General features: G+C 43.0%; 1 protein-coding gene across 1 annotated transcript in view; it reads right to left on the bottom strand.

Moving 5' to 3' along the window:
- vps13c (vacuolar protein sorting 13 homolog C) overlaps positions 1-26,042 on the bottom strand; it is a 289,282-nt gene that overhangs the window by 86,166 nt on the left and 177,074 nt on the right. The window contains exons 48-55 of the mRNA XM_037694953.1: positions 24,715-24,968; positions 15,340-15,566; positions 15,155-15,247; positions 12,347-12,577; positions 12,130-12,261; positions 11,184-11,273; positions 10,166-10,321; positions 32-296 (exon numbers count right to left, since the gene is read on the bottom strand). Of these exons, the coding sequence (XP_037550881.1) occupies positions 32-296; positions 10,166-10,321; positions 11,184-11,273; positions 12,130-12,261; positions 12,347-12,577; positions 15,155-15,247; positions 15,340-15,566; positions 24,715-24,968 (1,448 nt within the window). The remainder of the gene's footprint in view (positions 1-31; positions 297-10,165; positions 10,322-11,183; positions 11,274-12,129; positions 12,262-12,346; positions 12,578-15,154; positions 15,248-15,339; positions 15,567-24,714; positions 24,969-26,042) is intronic.

The following is a 26,042-nucleotide window of genomic DNA, read 5'->3' as shown; positions in this document are numbered from 1 at the left end:
TACAAACGAAGTGAGAGTGAGGGGCTCTGACCGATTGTGAGGTTGAACAGGCAGCTCTCTTGGCGCTGAAGAGCTGAAAGTTTTCCTCTGAATGATGACTCAAACACAGAGTGGACCAGGTCCACACTCTGATCCACTAGCAGCTCGTGAAGTTTTCCCCGAGCTGGATCTCCAACTGGCTTCAAGTTGGCACTGTGCTGCACAATTAGAGGAATTCCCAGGGCATTCCTGAGGGTGAAGGGAGGCTTTTCCTTCAGAGTGTAATCAAAGGTTGAAGCCGTGCCCTCTGAAAACGCCTTCGGGAAAACAAACACAAACTAATTAACAGATAAGCATTAGAACATCTTTTCTGTATCTAACTACTTTGCACACTTTGTGCTATTGCAACCATTAATACATCAAAATGTTCAGCTCTTTCAAGAGACGGGTGTTGGGACTTTCATGCTGTTCAAAACATTAAAATTTGGTGACAAATTTAGCTACAAATATTTTCCCCATAGAAATACATTAAGATCATTTAATTCCTTCACAACGTTAATTTCTAAAATCTGCTTCCGCAAACTCGCTTTAATTTTGTCTTCTGCTACTTTTAGGTTGTAGCTACGATTCTACCACTTTTAATATTTAGCTAGCCATTGGCTCCTTTTAGCTTCTAGTTAGCTTCTTGCTACTTTTAGCATTTTCCTAGCCTTTTACTTTTTTCATTCAACCTTTATTTATACAGGTTAATCCTAATGAGCCTCGGGGACTCATTTACAAGAGAGACCTTGTTTTAACAAAGAATGATGACAACAATGGACAATCATAAAAGAAAGTGCACAAATTGAGAAGAACAAGTGAAATAAAAGGGTATTAAAAAAAAAGAAACAAAAATAGCTAGGATGTGAGGCGATGTAGAGAACTAAAAACAGGAACATGTCTGCATTGGTTTTTGCCAGGAATTTAGCAGATGTTTGAAGCCACTTAGAGAGGTCAAGGTCAAGAGCTTCAAATCTTTTTGTAAGATATTCCAGGAAACAGGAGCAGAGTAGGAGAAGGCCCTTTTGTCTAGTTCAGTCCGCACTGAGGGAACACTGCAGGTAATAATGTCCTGAGAGCGCACGCTGTAGCTGCACTTATGCAGTGACATGTAGGATATGTATGAAGGCAACAGACCAAGAAGTGATTTAAATATGAAAATGTACCAGTGGGAGAGTCTGTGTCAAGTTAATGATGACCAGTTAACCAGTGAATACAGGATGCAGTGGTGGGTACAGTAGTTATAGCCAGTGAATCTTAGTGCACCATGATAGACAGCATCCAACAGCTGCAGGGTTCTTGTAGGAGCGTTCATGTAAATAATGTCACCGTAATCAATGGAGGGAAGGAAAGTCACAGATACAAGGCGTTTCCTAGCATTCAGGGTTAGACAGGATCTGTTTCTGAAAAAGAAACCCAGTTTAACTTTCAGTTTCTTTACTAGTTTTTCCACGTGGAGCTTAAAAGAGAGATGCGAATTGACCAAGATACTCAAATATTTTTAGGAATCGACAAACTCAATAGGGACACCATTCAAGGATAAAATTGGAGGAAGAACTGCTGGGACCAACTTCCTGTTTGAAAACAACATCCCTTTGGTTTTGTCGGCATTTAGGACGAGTTTGAGACGGAACAAATCTGACTGGATGTTAAATGCAGATTGCAAAAGCTGGAAAAACTTATCAACTGTTTTAGCTCGACAGTAAACAACTGTGTCATCAGCATAGAAATATAAGGATGCATCAGGGATGATCTGACCTACATTATTTATGTACAAAGTAGATTGTAAAGAGGGTGGGTCCTAAGCCTGAACCTTGTGGTACATCATTGTTGACTGTTAAATAACTGGAGGAAGTACAATTATATTGAACACATTGTCTCCGGTCTGAGAGATAGTTGGAGAACCAACCAATGGTGTGTTCTGAGAAACCAATTTCTGAGAGCTTACAACATAAGATGCCATGATCCACAGTGTCAAAAGCTTTAGACAGGTTTAAGAAAAGTGCAGCACAATAATCCTTAGCATCCAGTGCTTCAACAACGTCATTAAGAACCTTCAGCGAAGCATTTCAAAAGCCTTCTTTTGAGATTCCAACAGGAAGTTGACTTGAAACAGCAGTGAAGGCGACCTGTGGGACAGATCTGGTCGGCGGGTCGTAGACTGAGGAAGTCCTCTGGATGGGGGATGAAACGTTTCCCTTTTAAAGAAACTGGTCCAGATGACATGATTTAACCTTTTTTGTTGTTATCTACCTGGATGATTGAGCTTACAACACTTATTCGCCGAAGCAGTTATTGTGCTGTGTTGTTTCCTGAAACTAGAGAGTTTTAGCCAGAAAGTTCCCAACTCTCAAGTGTCTTGTGTGACAATTGTGCATTTAACTATTTTATTTTATTTTTTAAAAGGACTATGATCAAAGAGACTCTGTTGGTAGAGCTGCTGCCTCTCAGTGAGAAGGCTGCCGGTTCAAATCCCAATCAGGGGCCATTCTGGGTGGAGTTTACATATTAATAATAATAATAATAATAATAATGTCATCACAATGTCAGCACTGTATGTTTCCATACAATGGCGAAATTAGTCTCTGCATTTAACCCATCCACCACCAGGTGGTGCAGTGGGCAGCTATTGAAAGCGCCCGGGGGACATTTTGGGGATTAGACGTGCTGCCCAGAGACGCCACGTGATGTGCAGTGACTGGGGATCGAACCTGGGACTCTCGGGTCCCAAGCCGGCTGCCCTGCCTCTACACCATCTCGGCCCCATATTCTCTCTATGCATGCATGGATTTCCTCTGGGTACTCTGGTTTCCTCCCACAAACCAAAAACATGCATGTTAGGTTGATTGGCAACTCTAAATTGGCCCTAAAGGCTCCAGTATACTGCCGTGTATGTCCGTTCACGTGTACGTACGCGTGTACTGTACGCAGAGGGTTCAGACATGATACTTCAGTGTACACCCCGAGCAGCTGCAGAGCAGCTTCACAGACAAGGGGCGTTTACCTTCGGGACAAATTGAGGTCGCCGATTTGTCATTTGCTGACACACCTACTGGATTGATTGACAGGTCGGAAAAAAGAAAAAAAAGCGAGCGCTGGCAGCCTCCGCAGCAGTGGTGTTCTGTGTTTATATGTTGTTAATAAAAAGATCTAAAAAACCCCCCCAAAAAACAGGGAGCGCTGGCTCTACAGCCCACACATCAGACCAGCCCACCAGGAAATCTCCAGACCCTCCCGCAGCCACGCTGGATCTGAGTTTAATTCGCTCGTGACAAATTCCTTAATTTCTCACCATTTCAGTCATGGCATCAACGGAGAAGGAAGAGATCACTGCCTCTTGGCAAAAAAACAAAAGAAAAGGCCAGATCAGGATGAAGAAGGGGAATTTAATACATTGGTGTCGCATACAAAACAGTCCGTCGCTGGGCAGTTTATTGTGCGACACCGCGTACGCGTATGCGGTCGTAAAAATTTGAGCTTTGCACGGAGGGTACGCTGGGGGGTACGCACGTACCTCTGCATATGTACGTACGTACCTCTGTGTACGTATGTGCGTACCTCTGCGTATGGATGTACGCGGCAGTATACTAGGGGCTTAAGTGTGAGTGAGAGAGTGAATAGTTGTCTCGTTTGTCTCTATGTGGCCCTGTGATGGACTGGAGACCTGTCCAGGGTGTCCCTCGCCTCTCACACAGTGACTGCTGGATATGGGCACCAGTGACCCAAAAAGGAAGCAATGGATAAAGATAATGGATGGATGGATGGATGGATGGATGGACTGTGATCAAAACATAAAGACAGGAACAATATTTTCACATATCTGCTTTTGATTGGTCAGCCGAATCTCAAAAACACTTCTGATTGGCTCTTTCTCTCGAAGGTTCATTTGTAGGCAGATGGGTGAGGGCTGTGTGCAGCTGAACAGAGAGGGACAAGACAGTCTGCTGAAGAGTGAGCCTCTCTTGTGCAACCAACTGGAATCAGGGAGCAGGTTGATGTGATGAAGTAACTGCAGAGTAGGGCTGGGTGATATGGACCAAAATTAATATCTCGATATTTTAAGATAAATTTCTCTCCCGACACAAGACAGTTTTGTTGAAGCAGCCACCGTCATTTTCACACCTTATCAGAAATTTAAAGTGCTCTCCCACTGTGAGTCAACAAACAGCTATCTGCATATCTAAACGTCTTCAGCTAAAGCAAGTAGCCAGGGAGGTGTGGGCTTGTCAGTGAGGGAGGGAGGAGGAGGGGTGGTGTGAATGGTTGCAGAGTCAGACTGGGAGAAAAAAACTGCTGAATTTATCTTTATGCAGAGTATATGCTGGTGAAGATTCTCAGTCATCCAGGACATGATGAATTCCAAAAGCGTTCAATACAAAAACATCTGGACTTTATTTAGAAGATGTTTCGCTCCTCATCCGAGGAGCTTTCTCAATTCAAAGAGCAGAGAGTGAGAGATTCAGGTTATAAGGCTGAGTGAGATAAGACACACACACATGTGTAGATTGGCAATTCACACCTAAACACCTTAACAGTAAGAGTCTTTTGTTCCTCTAATTCACAGACGAGGCCCCTCTGTTTCCATCAAGTGTGAAAACCGGCTGGGAATCTGTGTTAAAATTGCATTATAGGTTTTTGAAAGTGGAAATCTGAGGCCTCCTCCTCTGTTAAGAGACGGCTTTTCTCTTTTTACATAAATTGCTTCCTTCACCACCCTCTCAAACCATCTGTGTTCTCGGTCTAAAATGTGCACATTTTGGTCCTCAAAAGAGTGTCCCTTATCTGTGAGGTGGAGGTGAACAGCTGAGTCTTGTCCTGTGGAGCTGGCTCTCCTGTGTTGAGCCATGCTTCTGTGAAGAGGCTGTTTAGTTTCTCCAATGTAGAGGTCTGGACAGTCCTCGCTGCACTGGACCGCATACACTACACCACTCTGTTTGTGTATGGGTGTTTTTCCTGGATGACTGAGAAACTTCACCAGCATATTGCTAAACATTTTGGTAAGGATACCCTAGGAGCAGTGCGGGAGTTTGAGAAGATGTCAAGGAAGTTTGCAGACTACAGGAATCATCTTCGTTTCAGTCTGAGATGCAGACAAGAAAAACTCATCCCCAGTACTTTGAAACTCAACTCCACGATCAAAGGACACAGAGCAGAAGGAATACTCCTGAAAGCTCAAAACAAGCTGCTCAGTGAGAGAATAGGACAGATACACTTCACCATTGAAGCTCTCTCACTAAAAATGGATCAAACCCTCCAGAAGCTGTCTACTCAGCTACCACTTCCTCTGTTGGAAGAAGTTTCTTGTTTCGTTGAAAAAGCCCAGCTTTCACAGCATCAAAAGAGCAAGGAACGTCAAAAAAGTAAGTTTCTAAAATTACAACAGAGAGCTGTTTTCTCATCACAAGCCATCAGTCAAGATCAGGAGTTTGTGGCAAACACTAATTTTCAGGACCAGTGGGTTAGAAATTTGTCTAACAGGACATTGACACAACCTGAGAAAGATGTGCTGACAAAAGGACTAAATTTTGCCATCTCCCCACAAGAAATACCTGTTGTGGAACTAATCACGGCCACTGAATCCGTGATTAGGAACAACAACTTGACGGAAGGAGAGGCAGAACAACTCAGAATGAAAATATCAGAAACCCTCTCCAGTGCCAAACCGCCTCCTTCAAACCTCACACAACAGGAAAGGAAAGCTGTAACATCACTCAGCCAGAACCAAAACATCACCATTTTACCAGCTGATAAAGGAAGATGCACAGTAGTCCTCAACACTGCTGATTACCGGGAAAAAATAACCACACTTCCGAGCGACAGCAACATCTACGAGACCCTGAAGAGGGACCCAACCAGTGCCTACAAAAAGAAAGTCACAGATTACCTGCAAAAACTTGAAAAGGAGAAAACAATCAATCGATCTTTGTATTATAGATTGTACCCAGGGGAAGCCACTCCCTGTCTTTATGGACTTCCAAAAATACACAAAGAAGGAACACCACTCAGACCCATCGTCAGCAGCATGAACTCAGTGACATACAATATTGCTAAACATCTGGCTGGTATTTTAGCTCTTCTTGTTGGAAACACACCTCATCACATAAAGAACTCCATTGATTTTGCTATCAAAGTTCAACACTTGAAACTAACCCCAGGAGAAACCCTTGTATCGTATGATGTGACTTCTCTTTTCACATGCATACCCATCTCTGAAGCAGTAGAAACCGTCAGAAAACAACTTTTACAAGACAAGGACTTAATCAACAGGACCAACGTCACCCCAGACCAGATCTGCACCCTGTTGGATCTCTGCCTCTCCACCACTTATTTCAAGTTCAATGACAGTTTTTACAGACAGAAGCACGGCTGTGCCATGGGATCTCCAGTGTCACCCATTGATGCCAATCTCTACATGGAAGAAGTGGAACAGAGAGCCCTAAACTCCTATGAGGGAACAACGCCAAGCCATTGGTTCCGTTATGTGGATGACACTTGGGTCAAAATCCAAGCCAAGGAAATAGAAGCGTTCACCAGACACATTAACTCGATCAATAACAGCATCAAGTTCACCAGAGAGGATGCAAACGACAACAAGCTGCCTTTTTTGGACTGTTTGGTTCAGATGGAAAGAGAGGACAGCCTCAACATTGAAGTTTACAGAAAACCAACCCACACAGACCAGTATCCTCTGTTTGACTCCCACCATCCATTGGAACACAAACTCTCTGTCATCAGAACTTTACAGCATCGGGCCGAATGTGTCCCCACGAAGACAGAAGGGAAGGAAAAGGAACAGAAACACATTCAAGAAGCTCTTCAAACATGTGGATATCCTAACTGGGCTTTTGTCAAGTCAGCGAGGAAATCTACAAAACACACCAATAAACTGAAAAAGGAGAACAACAGACGTAAAAACATTGTCATCCCTTATGTTGCTGGAATATCAGAGAAATTCAGAAGGATCTTCAACAAACACAAGATTCCAGTACATTTCAAACCCAGCAGGACTCTCAGACAGAGGTTGGTCCACCCAAAGGACCAAACACCCATACACAAACAGAGTGGTGTAGTGTATGTGGTCCAGTGCAGCGAGGACTCTCCAGACCTCTACATTGGAGAAACTAAACAGCCTCTTCACAGCGCATGGCTCAACACAGGAGAGCCAGCTCCACAGGACAAGACTCAGCTGTTCACCTCCACCTCACAGATAAGGGACACTCTTTTGAGGACCAAAATGTGCACATTTTAGACCGAGAACACAGATGGTTTGAGAGGGGGGTGAAGGAAGCAATTTATGTAAAAAGAGAAAAGCCGTCTCTTAACAGAGGAGGAGGCCTCAGATTTCCACTTTCAAAAACCTATAATGCAACTTTAAAACAGATTCCCAGCCGGTTTCACACCTGAAGGGAACAGAGGGGCCTCGTCTGTGAATTAGAGGAACCAAAGACTCTTACTGTTAATGTTTGTTTAGGTGTGAATTGCCAATCTACATATGTGTGTGTGTCTTATCTCACTCAGCCTTATAACCTGTATCTCTCACTCTCTGCTCTTTGAATTGAGAAAGCTCCTCGGATGAGGAGCGAAACGTCTTCTATTACAAATAAAGTCCAGTTGTTTTTGTATCGAACGCTTTTTGTATGCAGAGTATAATACTATATCGTTTTATATCGATATAGTCTCATTTTATATTGCGTTTTAAATCATCTCGATATTTTTTAAATATCGATATATCGCCCAGCCCTACTGCAGAGTGTTTTGTTTATTATTCTCTGATTCAGCTGCTCAGTTTCAGACTGTGCAGTGTCACGCACCCACCGCCCTGGTGTCCTTCATCAGGTCTAAAGTCACGAGTAGCTTTTTCAGCAACTCACTCTGGTGACTGACGTTTGTGTTAAAGGGTTGAGGAGAGTTGGCCCAGGAAGAAAACATTTCAAACCATAAATCACTGCACATCTTGTTGGGGTTGTGTAAACAACAGCACCTTTGAATAAATTAATCAGCTCACGTTGTTTACAGTTACTTGACATATCTGACCTAGTTCTGACCTATGGTATCGAGATTAATAACTTAGTAATATTTCTCCAAAGTCCTGTTCTGTTTGACCATTTTTTAACAACCTTTGAGTTTACATTAAATGACAACACAGTCATTGAGAGTCAAATTCACCTTAGCAGGTGCTTATCAGAAAACACTGTAACCAAATTTAAAGATTCTCTTCTATCGTTTTCCTCTGTCTTGTAGAGTAATACATCAGAGAACAGTGACTTAGACCAACTAGCTGATAATTTTACAACTAGTTTGCAAACTTCACTCAATAAAGCTGCTCCGCTGAAAAAGAAAGTAATCAATCAGAGGAGATTAGCTCCTTGATTCAATTCTGAGTTACGTACTTTAAAACAGACATCTGACACCTGACCATTTTTTAATTACCTTTGAGTTTACATTAAATGAATACACAGTCACTGAGAGCAAAGACAGCTAGAAAGAAAATGGTTCTCCACTAACATTGAGGAATCTTACTTATCCTGGAGAGATAGCCTGCTAATGTACAAAAAAGGACTCTGTAAAGCTAGAACTTTATATTATTCATCTTTAATTGATGAAAATAAAAATAACCCCAGGTTCCTTTTCAGTACCATAGCTAGTTTAATGGAAAATCCTATTTCTGTTGATTCATGCATTCATACAACTATAAGCAGTGAAGACTTCATGAGATTCTTTATAAATAAAATTGTTTCAATTAGAGGGAAAATTCAAACCAACATTCCTAGTATCGCCTCTGGTTCTGTGTCAGATGAGACCTTAAAACTTAAACAAATCTCACTAGAACCTGATTTATGTTTGGACAGTTTTTGTCCTGTTGAGCTCTCTGAATTGTCAAAAATAATAGCTTCATCCAAACCATCCACATTTCTGCTAGATCCCATCCCATCCAGACTATTTAAAGACGCATGCCCCTTAATTAATAACCACATCTTGGATCTGCTTAATTTGTCTCTAAAAAATGGTTATGTACCACAGAGCTGAAACAGCAATCATTTGTTTTAGGCCAGGTCAGGGGAGTGGTGGTGCAGAGGTTAGAGAAGGTGGGACTGTGATCGGAAGATTGCCGGTTCAAGCCCCGGTACTGACATCATCAAAAATGTGGGTGGGGTAGGCGAAGCTCCCACACCTGTCCCCACTCTCATTCATCCCACTCTGGGCCCTTGAGCAAGGCCCTTAACTCCCACCATCTGCTCCTCCGGGTGTCTTAGTTAGCAGCTCTCTGCTCCACACAGAGACTGTGGTAGCTCGGTGTCTTTGGTTGCATCAGGAAGTGCATCCGGCGTAAAAATAACTGCCAAGTCTTCGTGCGACTTAGTTCACTGTGGCGACCCCTGAAGAAGGGAGCAGCCGAAAGAAGAAGAAAAAATAAATAAATTTAGTTTCAGCTCATTTCACTGAAGTAATTTAGCTCTCATCATTCACACTGCACTAGAGTGGCATTTGGGCCTTAAAAATCCGACTCAACCCGGCCCCAGCCCGTAGCCATTTTTTCCGAGCCTGAGACGATGATCCAGTGATCCACCTGAAGCTTAATAGGACTTTTTTTTTTACCTCTTTCAACCGGCCGGTCGGACCCGAGCGTGCACCTGACCTGACACACATCAGCAGGTTTCACTGTGCTGGCTTTGTTGAGTGAGTTCTCCCATTTTTAGCTTTTGTTTAATACTTTCCAGCTCCATCATGTCACTTGTTGTGGATCAATTGCAAATCCTCAGATGTGTGATAAAAGTAGGGTGGGTTGGGCCACATGCGCAAATGTACAATGCGCCAGTGCTTCTCTGTTTTCACTGTCTGATTAACTGCTGCACTCTTCTTTCTTTCCTCATCTTCAACATAGTAAACTTACTGCCTCCTCCTCTACAAATAGATTAACACAATTTTATATTGTGCATTATTATTTAGTTTTCTTTGTGCTGTATGATTCATAAAACCGCATCAAAATCCCGAGACCGACCCAGCCCGCCCATCAAGCACATAATTTTGGCCCGGCCCGGCCCAAATTTCAGGTTGGGCCCAGGCTCGGGGAAGAAATTGCAGCTCTACACTGCACCACATGCGAACACTGAACCATGCTGGATAAACCTATCAGGACATGTGGTACCTTAGCCAGGTTTTGGAAGACACCAAGGCTGCTCTTGGAGATGGTGATGTTCATGGGATCTTTGGAGCAGATGTTGATGACGGTCTGAGGTTCAGGAAGAAATAAGTCGTCGTCTCCGTGCACGGGACTCTTGTCCATAACTGGGTTGTTCTTGATCTGCAAGGAAAAAAAGGATTTTGTCAGGTTGGTGCTCGGACTTACAGAATCAGTTACTTTATGGTATAGCGACCCGAACCAGACCAGCGATTGTGGAAGAACCTTCATCCACCTCTAATCTACATTTTTCTTCTCAGGGGCCAAACTTTCATAAACTATAAAACTATTTGGATCAATAGTTCTTTGAAAGATTCATACGAGCTGCTTTCTCACATTCCTGTTTAAACTGACTGTGGGAGTCAAGATATGACAAAAACAAAAAAGTGACATTGCTCAAAATGACAACACCATTCAATTTTTGCTCTAAAGGCCAAGAGAAATTTAGGAGTTATTTTAGCAACACAGTAATCTAATCAAAGACTATTTCCTTATTTTCCTGAAAGCATAGGCCTAAGACATGGGTTCTGAAATTACACAAGATTTATGTAGATGGCCATAATGGAAAAAAACTCTAGTTATAGGTTCAGTTTAAGTAGCTTATAGTGTGTGTGACATCATCACACTTCAAGTTAAACATTCTGTGATAAAATCTCCAAACATCATAAATCTTAAACCGTGATTGCGTAAAAACATTTAAAGATCTCAAACTGCTAGTTTACTAGTTCGTCCAAAAACACCTGGTTCTTAGCTCTCGTTGAGGGAGTCGCGTGTTTTGATATTTTTAGCACATTTTCTTTTCAAAACTGCACAGCAGTATGAAAATAGAAACATAAAAAGAAGAAGAAACCAAAAGAATGCTTGGAGATGGTAATGTTCATGGTGTCTTTAATGTCTTTGCAGTGTATCACTTGACTACATTACAAAGGATTAAAGAAAGGAGAATTCCTGCTCCAAACAGCACATGTGAAGCAGAAAGATTTACCTCCAGCTCCAGGTTCCACCTGCGTCGGCCACCGTCAATTCGTTCAATCAGAGGCTCCCACACTGCATGGACCTCATTAAAGTAGTTCACCTGCAGACACAACATGTGCCACCATTAAACAAGACAAAGCACATTACGTATATAATCAATCTCCAATTTACTACTACAATCACTCAGGGGGGATGAAGCTGCAAGAAGCACAAAAAGCAGAAAAATACCTCAAGAATACAGAAAAAAGTTGAAATTAACAACAATAAAAAAGCTCATATAAGAAGAAAAAACAATAATTAGCAATAAAGAAGCTAAAAGGAATGCGAATAAAGGCAGAAGTATGCTCAAAAGCTAGCAAATGCAGGGGAAAATGCTAGCTTAGTGCCAAAAGTAGCAAAAAGACAGAAAATGTTACCATAAAGCCAGAAGTAGGGAAATGCTAGCTAACTAGCCTGTAAGAATAAAGTAAAAAAAATGTCACTATATAATAACAATAATAATGTGTTGTGTATTCTCATCATTGTATGTTCCCATACAATGGTGAGAATGTCTCTCTGCTTTTAAAACATCCACCACCAGGTGGAACAGTGGGCAGCTATGGAAAGCTCCCGGGGAGCAACTGGGGATAGGGTGTCCTTCTCTGAGATGCCACGAGATGTGCAATGACTGGGGATCAAGCCCAGGACCTTCAGGTCCCGAGTCGGCTGTCCTGCCCCTACACCATTTCTGCCCCCTAATAAATCTGAGACAGCCCATTGTTGTCTGACTGCGGGTGGACAACTTTTTAAATTTGGTGAAGAACAGATGAATTGTCCACAAAAGGTGGGTTGACTACCCGTCAAATAGTGAACACAGTCATTATTTCCCATTTTTACATGGAAATATTTTTTATGAGGACAAATGTCCAAAAACATCATTGTAAGTCAAGAACATGTATCTTCAGGTCAGGTCTCACCTCCAGTGTCATGTCAGCCTTCAGCTGCAGCAGAGATGACCAGTTTTTCGCCTGTCCATTTATGGAAGACTCAGCCAGCAGCAGAGGGACCGTCCGATGACCCAAACCAGACTCCAGAGTCATCTGGACTACCTGTGGGCTCACAACGGTTCAGCAACAAGAAAGAAGCTAGAGCCTAAACTGTGTTCAGGTCCTGAAATGAGCTCTTTTGTTGTACCTTGATCTGAGCAGAAAAGGTTTCTCCATTGTTCTTTTTGTCCACCTCTGTGAAGCTCTCTGTCATCTCGGTGGCCTGGTCCACTCCCAGAAACCAGAAGTTACAGTTGTAGATGTTCATGATGGACCACAGGTCGCTGACGTCAGGACTCAGTTCCTGATTCTGCTCAGTACTGGGCTTTGTCATGCCCGCTGTTATCGTCTTCACTGTGTTGAGGATGACCGGGGAGATCTGCAGACACAAACACACCTCAGTGATGAGTTCAGGGCCAGTTTGGGGTGTGTAGTGTTAACTGATAAATTTCGTTTGGTGATATTAATGCAAAAAAATCAAGAAAAACAAAACAAGAGTACCGTGTATGCTTGTTGACAAAAGTTTAAACAGCAATACACTCTTTTACTCTTCTTAATCTTCCATAAATGGTAAAATTCATTTAAATGGGTTGGTTTCCAGACAGCAAATGAGAATTTAAAATTTTTCAATTTTCTATCTACAAACTGGATTCCAAAAAAGTTGGGACACTAAACAAATTGTAAATTAAAAACTGAATGCAATGATGTGGAGATGGTAAATGTCAATATTTTATTCATAATACAACATAGATGACAGATCAAAAGTTTAATCTGAGTAAATGTAACTTTTTAAAGGAAAAATATGTTGATTCAAAATTTCAGTGTCAACAAATCCCAAAAAAGTTGGGACAAGTAGCAATAAGTGGCTGGAAAAAGGAAATTGAGCATATAACGAACAGCTGGAAGACCAATTAACACTAATTAGGTCAATTGACAACATGATTGGGTATAAAAAGAGCTTCTCAGAGTGTCAGTGTCTCTCAGAAGCCAAGATGGTAAGAGGATCACCAATTCCACCATTGCTGTGCAGAAAGATAGTGCAACAATACCAGAATGGTGTTACCCAGCGTAAAATAGCAAAGACTTTTAAGTTATCATCATCAACTGTGCATAACATCATCAAAAAATTCAGAGAATCTGGAACAATCATTGTGCGTAAGGGTCAAGGCCGTAAAACTCTACTGGATGCTCGTGATCTCCGGGCCCTTAAACGTCACTGCACCTCAAACAGGAATGCCACTGTCAAGGAAATAACAGAATGGGCTCAGGAATACTTCCAGAAAGCATTGTCAGTGAACACAATCCACCGTGCCATCTGCCGTTGCCAGCTGAAACTCTACAGTGCAAAGAGGAAGCCATTTCTAAGCAAGCTCCACAAGCTCAGACGTTTGCACTGGGCCAGGGGTCATTTAAAATGAAGTGTGGCAAAATGGAAGACTGTTCTGTGGTCAGATGAGTCACGATTTGAAGTTATTTATGGAACACTGGGACGCCATGTAATCCGGACCAGAGAGGACAAGGATAGCCCAAGTTGTTATCAATGCTCCGTTCAGAAGCCTGCATCACTGATGGTATGGGGTTGCATGAGCGCTTGTGGCATGGGCAGCTTGCATGTCTGGAAAGGCACCATTAATGCAGAGAACTATGTTCAGGTTCTAGAACAACATATGCTCCCATCTAGACATCATCTCTTTCAGGGAAGACCATGCATTTTTCAGCACGATAATGCCAGACCACATTCTGCAGCAATCACAACATCATGGCTACGTAGGAGAAGGATCCGGGTACTGAAATGTCCAGCCTGCAGTCCAGATCTTTCACCTATAGAGAACATTTGGCGCATCATAAAGAGGAAGGTGCGACAAAGAAGGCCCAAGACGATCGAACAGTTAGAGGCCTGTATTAGACATGAATGGGAGAGCATTCCTATTTCTAAACTTGAGAAACTGGTCTCCTCTGTCCCCAGACGTCTGTTGAGTGTTGTAAGAAGAAGGGGGGATGCCACACAGTGGTAAAAATGGACTTGTCCCAACTTTTTTGGGATTTGTTGATGCCATGAAATTTGGAAACAGATTTTTCCCTTAAAATGATACATTCTCCCAGTTTAAACTTTTGATCTGTGATTTGTGTTCTATTCTGAATAAAATATTAGATGTTGGAACCTCCACATCATTGCATTCAGTTTTTTTTCACAATTTGTTTAGTGTCCCAACTTTTTTGGAATCCGGTTTGTAGTTGAAGCATAAGTTCGGTTTAGAATGTCCTGGTAGCCAAACGATTCTCTTCTGAATGATGAAACAAGGGAAAAAAAAATATATAATAATTTGGATGGCCTCATACACTCATGACACCTGTTTAAAGCCAACGATGCCGGTAAGCAAATAGTGTGTGTGGGGGGGGGGGGGGGGGGGGGGGGTCCCTCCCACCAGAAAATTTTGAATAAAGTAGATACCATTTCCTGCATTTTGGTGTATTTTAACGGGTTGTTAAACATCTAAGTATACCTACATTTGTAAACACTTGATTCAATATCTATTTTAGAGAGTAACAAGAAGTAGCCGGACCAACAGCTGTCCTTGTGTGACTTGAACACTCCGCTTCTCTCAATCATTCTAACCCCACCTCCCCAGGGGCGGAATTTTTTTTTAAGGGTAGAAGCAGAAATGCTTACTTGAAGGGGCAGCTGTTGCGAAATTAGAAAGCTTATAATTGGCTGTTGTGTTTGAAATTATTGTTTATATAATTATTTTCAGTTTACATACCCAATATAGGTTTTATTCATTCAAGGCAGTCCAATTTGTTCATCACTTTGTTATTAGCAAGCCTGAAAGTTATCGGATCTAAGCAAACAGCTACCAGAACACACCCTGTTAAAATAAGAGTTCCTGGATCCTGTTGCGGCAGAATCCAGCTCAAATTAAGCCCTGGTTTTAGGATCAATAAAAAAAGAACAAACCTTAACAATGACTTCCTCCACCATCACAGAGCCGCTCAGTGGTTGGTTGGGTCCAGTTTTAGTTTCCAAGGCAACTGAGCAGGGTTTCAGCACCTGTTGGACCAGGTAAAATGTGAGGCATTGCTTTTCTACCACTGCAATGATCTGCCTGAAAAACAAAGAATTTCAAACAGCTCAGAACTTACAGTGGTAACAGCTTTATCCCACTTGTCTCGAATGAAGGGACAGGCCAGAACTTTCAGCCCCCTCAGGTTGGACTTCACAGTCTGGGATCCGTCTTCCTCAATCTGCAGAGTGAAGTCACACTGAAACGAGGCCACCAGAGCGGGGGCATCGGCCTTCATCAAGCTGGCCACAAACACCACTTCTGGGTCCACAATCACTGCCTGCAGTCGGGTCCTCACTACAGAAGCTGCAGAAACAGGACAGGAGTTCTGATCCTACTCAGGTTAAGTTGACAAAGACTCCACTAACATTTCATGTCAAAGGTTTGATCACTGACAGCCCCAGTCAAGTTTGTTTCTACCATTATGTTAAAAAAAAGAACCCCCAAAGGTCAACGAAGTAACTTGAAACTGACAAAGTAATGAAAAGAATAAAGTTCCTGGAGAAACTTTGACTGCCACACTGCTGCCAATTTAAAATTTTGATTTGACAGCACCATGTGTTGGAGTTCACTCTCAGCTACCACTATACCAATTTCAGCACAATATGGGGAAAAAAATCTGCTAGTTATACACATTTTTTTTATTTTAAGCTATGGTAGCCATCTTGGATTTTTGATTTGGATTCAGTATGTGATGGAGAACGTTCTCAGCTATAAGCACACCAAATTTCAGCTTTGTATGGCAGCTGATAGTTGTTCTGGGCTCTTTGGTTTCCAGTACTACAGTACAATCCAGGGGTGCCCACACTTTTCCAGCTCCTTTTAAAATGACCAAGTCAAAGTGACCTACCTGCTATAAGGCCCCGTTTACATGAGAACAACCTCTGGAAATGTTGGCGTTTTCAATGTTTACTGGGGGGAATAAACAAAAAATGAGCGAGTTTACACAAAAACACTGTAGTTTCCATGTCAGTCGGGTTACCAGATAAGAAATGATGAACTATAGTACTGTGGCTTTAAAATTATAGTATTTTGACCTAAACTGTCATATGTGCTGAGTATAGATATTCTAAGTTGAGGTGTGTGTTGTGTTTGTTGAACGTGCACAGAAAAGGAGGGGGTAAATGAGGCATTTTAAATTTATCTGGCAACCCTGCAGAACTCAGTTGCATTTATTGTGCATGCAGCGTTGGCATGATCACAGTTGCGTTCAAACTGGTGAACACACTAACGTCTCTTTGTAACTGGATTTTATTAGTTTTGCTCCTACAAGCTGAAAAAGGGTGAGCAGCACAAAAACACTCTGCTCTCTGACATTTATTATAATTGTTGTTAGAGCAGAAAAACTTTGGACTGCAGCTACCTGTAGTGTGCATGTGCAACTTCACAATGGAGCATTTCACACCTCCACGGGGGGTTCTCCTGAAAATCTCCACTCTGAGACCTGGATTCAGAAACCTTCGGTTTCAGAGAGAATGAGGCTGTTGCTTTAAATGAACGGACGAACGTTTTACGTTGTGTAAACGGGGCCTCAAACTGGCTACCCTGTCTGTCAATCAAAGATGATAGGCTGATGTCTATTTTTTTTTTATGTCATGGGATCTCCCCATAATACCTTTGCGATCGACCAGTAGATCATGATCGATTTAATGGGCACCCCTTATAATCCGTCCCTTCAATGTGTCCTCAGTTTGTCTCTAGTGGACTGTATGGACTTCAGTCCTGTGGACCTTAAACTTGTTAAAACTGTGCAGCTGTAGTCACAGTCCAGCAGCTTGGACATGGTTTTATAGTCTTTATCTTCAACATGCTATTTAATTGTTGTCTATCTAAACTACTGAGACAACTGTCTTTGGCTTCCAGTGATCTAAGTTCCAAACAGCCCTGTGACTATCTGTCGCCCTTTAAACAGGCCGACTGATTGATTACAGACATTTGAGTTTAACATGTTCATTTGGTCAAATTAGTGTTAACTGTTTTCTAGGGGAACCATCCTTTTTGAATCTGGTTACAGGTGTATTTTCCAACGTAGAGGGACACCTGGCAGTTTCTATCAGTCAACTGTTAGAGCTGCAACAAAACAAATATTTCTCTGACATCATTTCCTCCAACTCTAACAATCCATCCATCCATCCATCCATCCATCCATCCATCCATCCATCCATCCATTATCTTTACCCGTTTATTCCATTTTGGGTCACGGGGGTCGCTGGTGCCCATGTCCAGCAATCACTGTGCGAGAGGCGGGGTACACCCTGGACAGGTCGCAAGTCCATCACAGGGACACATAGAGACAAACGAGACAAACAAACATTCACTCTCTCACTCACACCTAGGGACAATTTAGAGTTACCAATCAGCCTAACATGCATGTTTTTGGTCTGTGGGAGGAAACCGGAGTACCCGGAGAAAACCCACGCATGCACGGAGAGAACATGCAAACTCCACCCTGAGGGCCCCTGGACCGGGGTTTGAACCAAGGACCTGCTCGCTGAGAGGCAGCAGCTCTACCAGTTGCGCCACCGTGCTGCCCACTCTAACAATCCACGTGTGCTTTTTCAAACCATCAACTCTGTTCTTAATGCCAGAACTGGTTTGTTCCACTTTGGAGTAAGCTGTTGGGGAAAGAATCAGTTTTGTTGTGTGTTTCCTTGACTGATGAAGCCTTCCGGATCGAAGGTGAAACGTTTCAGCACAAAAAGAAAAAGAAACTGTCCAGATGACCTGACTGAAAAATGTTGGATTGTATACCTGGATTATTGAGCATGGACTTCGTTCTGTTCTTAATGCCCCACAATCAGCCAGCCCAGAGAACTCTGCTGAAGTGTGTGAGAAATTCCTGAGCTTTTTTATTGACAAGGTTGCAAACATTAGAGTTCTCATAAGCTCCTTCTTATGACCCCTCCATCTGTCACACTCTGTTGTTTCCAGTCACTTTGAGCTCGTCACTTTTCTTTTTTTAAAGGACTTCACTGGTCGTATGACGTCTCCAAATGATCCCAATGATTTGGATCTCCAAATGATCCCATAGCACCTTGTCTTTTAAAAGAGGTTTTTCACAAGGTGGCTTCTTATGTGTCCAGAATTATAAATAGTAGCTTGACAAATGGACAGGTACCAGTAAGTTTTAAACATGCAGTGACACCACTGATTAAAAAGCCTGGCCTGGACTCTACAGTCACGTCCAATTTTAGGCCTACTTTAAAACTGCCCTTCATGTCGAAGATCTTGGAGAAAAGAGTTTACAGCCAGTTAACATCTTACTTAAACGACCATAACCTTCTTGAACTGTTTCAATCTGGTTTTAAAACTCATCACAGTACTGAGTCAGTACTGTTGAACATTTTTAATGGCATTATCTTAGCCACAGACCAGTGGTGATTTTACCTCTTTTTGGAGGTGCTCAAGCACCCCTAAAATTTAACTCAGCACCCCTGAAAAATAAAGAAACCATCATTAGGATTTTTTAAGGAAGTTCAGTTCTCAAACCTTAGATTCACCAAAATATTGAATAAATTTGAAATAAATATGGAATAAATGATGATGGGGCAGCATGGTGGTGCAACTGGTAGAGCTGCTGCCTCTCGGCGAGCAGGTCCCTGGTTCAAATCCCGGTCCAGGGGCCTTTCTGGGTGGAGTTTGCATGTGAGAACGTGGGTTTTCTCCGGGTACTCCGGTTTCCTCCCACAGACCAAAAACATGCATGTTAGGCTGATTGGTAACTCTAAATTATCCCTAGGTGTGAGTGAGAGAGTGAATGGTTGTCTCGTTTGTCTCTATGTATCTCTGTGATGGACTGGAGACCTGTCCAGGGTGTACCCTTCTCCTCGCACAGTGATTGCTGGACATGGGCACCAGTGACCCCCGTGACCTGAAATGGAAGAAGCGGGTAAAGATGATGGATGGATGATGACAGTCTTAAACAGGCCAGAAAAATCTATGATTGTTTTTTTTTTGCACAAGTCAGATCCTCAGCACCACCCGTCAATCAATCCAGTAGGCTTGTCAGCAACTGACCAATCAGCAATCACAATTAGTCTTGAAAGTAAACGCCCCTTATCTGCAGGAGCTCTGCCCCCTTTTCCTTTGACAACATTGTCGGGGTTTTGCATTCCAAACACTTTGCAGTCAGAAGTTAATGGTTAAATTAAAGATTAAAGCTAGTTGTGCTTTGTTTTCTGCGTTTTGTATGTAGATATATAATGTAACTTCTGGTTGCATAAGTTTAATCTTTGTTTGCTATGATCCTTTAAAAGTCCTATTTGTGAGTGAGTGTTAGAGTATTTTACTTTATCTATTGATCAGTTTTCACTTAATCCCAAAAATAAGGAAATGTGAAGGACCTCCATCAGAGGAGCTCACCGCAGAACATCGTTGAGTCTGGCTAAGATTCTGCCCTTGAAGATGTCGTGCTCCGATCACTTTTTGTCCGATAAACAAAAAATTCTATATAAATAATTTTGTGAAACAATGTCAGTGTAAGGATGGTACTTTTCTGTGGCCCGGTTTGTCTGTTTCCCTCGTGCTTCCTCATTAGTTTCCATTGTTGCCACCTGTGTCTCGTCCCAGCTGTTTGTCATCATGTCTCGTCTTCTCCCTGTATTTAAGCCGTCCTATTCTGTCGTGTTCTTCGACGGGTCGTCTTCGTTGGGTACTCTTCCTTGGGTCTCCTGAGTCTTTCCCTGTCTTCCTGGTCCCTCGAGTTCCCCATGTCTCCTGAGTTCCCCGTGCCTCCTTCCTAGTTCATGTAAGTTTTGCTGCCCCGTCAGCTTGTTTATTTTGTACTTTTCATTTATCATTAAAAACCTATTTTTGTATATCTGCCGAGTTGAGTCCCTGTTCTGCACTCTGGGTTCGCTCCTGACACAAATCCTAACAGTACGACCCGACCAGAACAGAACCCAGCGGGCAGGGTTCTCACTGGGCAACACTCACCTTTTTTCCCTCCTTGTGCCGTGATGGACGAGCTCCTCTCCGTCTCTGTCCATCCACCGTCCCGCCGCCACCGCGGTGGACGGTTCCGGAGGCAGTCTGCGGCGACCGGCCTGGTCTCGTCGGCCGAGCAGAACTTCAGAGCTGGTTCCGGTGTTTTCGTGGGAGCGGGGTTCGCCGCCTCACCTCCCAGGTTTCCGGTGGGGGCGAGATCCAGCGTCCCGCGGGAGCTCCGGTCCACTCCTGTTCGATTCGGTGAGTCCGGTCCGGTTGACGTCATTGGGGCGGGTTCCGTCGCCTCACCTTCCAGGTTCCTGGTGGGGGCGGAATCCGGCCTCTCACCGCCACTCCGCGCCGCGGCTGTTCGACCCAGCCTGGCCGTACCTCCGGAGAGTTTTCATTGTGACACCGTGGGGGCGTGTCCCGCCGCCTCACCTTCTAGGTTTCCGGTGGGGGCGGCACCCGTCACCACACCCACTCATACAGACCTTCCTTTTTTTTCCCCCTGAGGATATTTTTCATGTTAATCAGACAATTCTCAAACTATTTAATTCTGCTAAAAGAAACCTGTCCTCCTTTGATTTAGTTTTGACCCAGAAGGAGGATTTTTTACTTTCTATCCCAGGCCTTTCTTCTTTGTGATCCCTCGTGTCCCTTTTCTGGTTCCTCGTGTCCTTTTTCTCCTCGTGTCCTCATTCTCTGGCTCCTTGTTCTCTGGTTCCTTGTGTCCCCTTCTCTGTAGTTCCACGTGTCCTTTTTTCTTTGTGGTTCCTCGTGTCTTTTCTCTGGTCCTCGTGTTTTCCTCGGGCCCTCCACCCTTGCAGTGCCACCCTCCACCCGCCCTAGTCCTTCGGGAGGGGGGTTTTTTGGGGATGCCTGGAGGCGTCCTTGGGGGGGGGGGGGTACTGTAAGGATGGTACTTTTCTGTGGCCCGGTTTGTCTGTTTCCCTCGTGCTTCCTCATTAGTTTCCATTGTTGCCACCTGTGTCTCGTCCCAGCTGTTTGTCATCATGTCTCGTCTTCTCCCTGTATTTAAGCTGTCCTATTCTGTCGTGTTCTTCGTCGGGTCGTCTTCGTTGGGTACTCTTCCTTGGGTCTCCTGAGTCTTTCCCTGTCTTCCTGGTCCCTCGAGTTCCCCGTGTCTCCTGAGTTCCCCGTGCCTCCTTCCTAGTTCATGTAAGTTTTGCTGCCCCGTCAGCTTGTTTATTTTGTACTTTTCATTTATCATTAAAAACCTATTTTTGTATATCTGCCGAGTTGAGTCCCTGTTCTGCACTCTGGGTTCGCTCCTGACACAAATCCTAACAGTCAGAGTATAACTGTGTGTGTATTGGAACTGTTTTTCATGATTTAGTAGTACTGTAGTTAGCTTAGCAACACTATGCTACGTGCTAACCTCCACACCGTAACACTCACAACAAAGTTCTGGTTCTGGTCCCGTGTTGAGCCTGGACTGTTTGTTGTCAGGAGGCTGCTTGTTATTTTATTTAAACCTTTATTAGCTGGTTAGATCTGATTGAGACAGTTTACATATCTTTGTTTCAAGATAGACCAGGTCAATATGACATTACAGCAGCTCACAACACATGAGCCGTCATTAAACCAGTTATTAAAGCACGTTTAAAATAATGATGTGAATAAAAGAAGAGAAAAACACACATGAAGATAAAATTGTACTAAAATGTGAGTGAATATCAGTTAAAGCATTTACTAAACAAATCTTCAGTAATTAATATAAATACATGTTATACAGTACACACAGTGTATGAGGCATATACTGTGTATATTGTACAGTATCTGCATCACACACACACACACATTGTAGTTAATATACATAATATCTGAACACTGCGACGTTGTCAGACTAGAACTATCAGTTTGTTTTGATTCTGAGTCCATCTTTACTCTCATGTGTGAATAAAGCAGTGGATGCATCTGTACTGAAAATATTCCATAACACAAGTTCATCTTTTGGGTATTTCAACATTTGTTTTATTGAATTATTAGTTTTTTCAGGAAGGCGTGCACACAAGTCACACACAGACTGGTCTCCTGCACTGAAGCCGACAGACACTGACTCTGAGAACATCAGCAGCAGAGGAACAGCAGGTAATGACACAAGCAGCCGGCACAATAATTCAAAAATATTAAAGTCAATCTAAGATAAAAATTACTCAAATCAATATAAAATTGAACATATAACTTTGTGAATGAGTAAAAATGTTATGAACTGTATTAATTGTCTTATTTTAGAGTTTGTGATGCAAACATGACAGTGTTTATTAATCTTTTTCTTTTTAAGTTACAGACGAGTGAAGGGCCGAGTTTGATCCAAAGAAAAGCTCCAGTGCGAGGACTCTCCTAGACCTGGGTCCGGTCTCAGATTCTAGACCTGGGTCCGGTCTCAGATTCTAGACCTGGGTCCAGTCTTGGATCCTGAGGGGTTGGCTGCTCCAGTCGGGCGGTCCCACATGACGAGGAATCTGTTCCAGTTTGTTTAAAGTCAGAAACTCCACTGGTCTCCATCAGTCCTTGTTGAAGAGTGTTGTTGATCTGGTATTTATTCTGTAGCCCACTATGATCAGCTGCATGGAGTCATTGTCATTAAATGGCATCAAATCACCCACAGTTCTCATCTTGTATTCAGTTTCAACTGTTTTGAATTTCTAATTATAGGCTTTGACTTAGAACTGTGTCAGTCTCCTCCTGGAGGAGGAACATACAGCAACATGCATGTTTTGATGTTTTTTACATGTCAGTAAAACACTAAACTGGTAATTTGTCAAAGAACAATCACTACAGCTAGGTTTTATTTATGTGCAGTAGAATAATGTCTATAGAGGCGACATTACAATGAAACTATTTCTCAGTATTGGAGATTAAACAGAGGATCTTAATTATTGAAATAAAGAAGGTGAAACTTGGTGCAACTGTTTTATTCAAACTAAAGGTAAGAACACGCACATGCACATTTCACAACCACATCACATGTTCTTCATAAGCAGGTTCATTTATAGAAATGATATTTTCACTCATTTGTTGCTGTGGTGCACGACTGCACAACTTCTGGACCAAGTGGAGTTTCATCTTCTGGGAGAACCTCACACAGAAATACAACACAAAGGAGGAAAACTTAAAATCTGTTCTTGTTTCAGGGTTTTAAAACATTTCACCAATGGATTAAAAGGAGTTACTAAATTGTAATTTTCCACCACTAACTTTATTAACAAAGGCAGTCATAGTGGAAAATAAATAATATCAGTGACATTTACTGTAACATGTTTAATACTATGAGCAATAATTACACATGATTTATTTTGTTACCACAAATTTAAGTATGAAAGGCAGTCATAGGGAAAATAAATAATGTAGTAATGTGAGAAATAATCAGTGATATTTACGTGGCACAAGCTACATCAGCTAAACTAATCTTTGCTACAGTAAATATCAGAAATCTTTAATGTAACAAAAATTAGCTTAGCTGATGTAGCTTGTAGCTAGCTAGGAGGGACATTTACGTGAATATTATTGTAACTACTTACTCTGCCAGTCGCCAGAACTTTATTAACATGAAGAGTTCGGACGTCCGCCACAAATCCGTCATTGATTATAAGCATCCGTGGATTTAAAGCTGTGACGCTCCTCCGTTGTAGCACTCCTCGTGTTCACTAAATAATTAACAATATCAAAGTAACTTCACGGTGACAACTTGTCTGTTTCGTCTGACATAATTTCTTCCTCCACCTCATAGGGACCGCAGCTATTTTATGCCTATATCTTGCTCTTGGTCAAGAGTATCAATATACTGAGCTCTGGTCTGTCTGTAAGCATCTTCTTCACTTGCGCCTCATAAAATTGCAGAAAACACAGTATTGCGCAATACCAGTCACGTGTGTGGGAACTATGTATTTACAAGAAAAACTGAACCTCTTCATCAGATGAACATAAAACATCTTTGAGGGGTTATTAATTTTATATGAATTTGATGGATTTATTAATTGTGACGTGTGTTGCTGACTTTTTGTCCCGGTCCTCTCTGTAAAAGAAATCTTGATCTCAGTGGTTTTCTATCTGGATATATAAAGGTAATTATTTGTATAAACAACTTAGTTTAACTTAGCCCTTAGTTTAACTGTAGTTTTATTGTTTCCTAATGTTGTTCTTTCGGTTGTCCTCTCTGCAGGGGTCGCCACAGTGAGTGAACTCATGAAAGATCTGGTCATTGTTTGATGCCAGATGCCCTTCCTGGTGCAACCTGGGCTCAGTCCCACAACCTCAGGATTACAAGACCACGGCTCTGACCACCGAGACACTGCAGCCACCTTGATGATCAAAACTCTTCCTGTCCTTTTTTTCTATAGATGTTCTTGTTGACAGAAGCTGTTGTTTCGTCTGTTTACTTTTGTCTGTCCAAACAGGTCTCACTTGTAAATGAGTCTTCGAGGCTCAATGTGATTTATCTGTTTAAATAAAGGTTGAATGAATGTTTCGTCTGGTCCTGGACCCAGTCTCCTAGTCTTACCAGCCTTTGCATCAGGTCGAGGTTCGGTGGTCTGTCTCTGCGGCAGCTTATCGCTCGTTGCAACTGACACGGTTGCAGCTGGACTCTGCGGCAGAGCCTGCAGAAAGAAATCTGTGACGGCCATCAGGAACTCCGTGCTTGCACACAGGTACAGTTTTTGCAGGACAGCCACCAAGTCCTGGTCTGCAGCGCTCTGCCGGTACAGCACATCGATCATGGGCTGCGAGCTGTCGTCTTCTTTCTGTCCCACCATCCTGCAGGTCATTAGAGAACAGAATTAAAAAGTGCAGCAGCTTCCCATCTGTTGTAGTAAAACATGGCACTGTGAAGCTGAAATTAAAATCAAAAGGTTGCATCAACTGGAAACTGAGAAAAAAGAAGGGGTGGAGTAGTGCTCATGCCTGGATTCAGTTTTCTTTGTTTAATCAAGTACATGCTTCTAAAAGTAGACAAAAAAAATCTGCCAGGTCCCCAAAACTCAGCCTTTCAGACAGTGTTGCAGACGACATTAGACTTACTGGAGCTTCAATCTTTATGACAACCTGCGACTGTTTGGATTAAACTCTGCCCATTTTCTTTTTCTGTCCAAGGGTGTGTGTGTGGGGGGGGGGGGGGGGGACACTTCAAAGCGCTTGATTCAGCTTTCAGGTCATGAGGTCATGTGACAACAACAGCTTTTTATTTGTTTCGTGAAAATATAAAAACATATACTATATGTGTGCCCCTCCCTGGGCTGCCACCTTACCGTGGTGGAGGGGTTTGAGTGTCCCAATGATCCTAGGAGCTATGCTGTCAGGGGCTTTATGCCCCTAGTAGGGTCACCCATGGCAGACAGGTCCTAGGTGAGGGACCAGACAAAGTGCAGCCCAAATACCCCGATGATGAGACAAATAAATGGACCTAGTGTTCCCTTGCCCGGACGTGGGTCACCGGGGCCCCACTCTGGAGCCAGGCCTGGAGGTGGGGAACGCGGGCGAGCGCCTGGTGGCCGGGCTTTTACCCATGGAGCTCGGCAGGGCACAGCCCGAAGAGGAGACGTGGGTCCCCCTTCCCATGGGCTCACCACCTGTGGGAGGGGCCAAAGGGGTCGGGTGCAATGTGGGATGGGTGGTAGCCGAGGGCGGGGACCCTGGCGGTCTGATCCTCAGCTATTGGGACGTGGAATGTCACCTCACTGGTGGGGAAGGAGCCTGAGCTGGTGTGTGAGGCTGAGAGGTTCCGGCTAGAAATAGTCGGACTCACCTCTACGAATGGCTCGGGCTCTGGAACCAGTTTCCTTGACAGGGGCTGGACACTCTTCCACTCTGGAGTTGCCCCTGGTGAGAGGC

Source organism: Nematolebias whitei, chromosome 2, assembly GCF_014905685.2.
Source record: "Nematolebias whitei isolate Nwh7 chromosome 2, NemWhi1, whole genome shotgun sequence".
Lineage (NCBI taxonomy): Eukaryota > Metazoa > Chordata > Actinopteri > Cyprinodontiformes > Rivulidae > Nematolebias > Nematolebias whitei.
The sequence above is the reverse complement of the archived record's forward strand: the minus strand, read 5'-3'. Positions and strand labels throughout refer to the sequence as shown.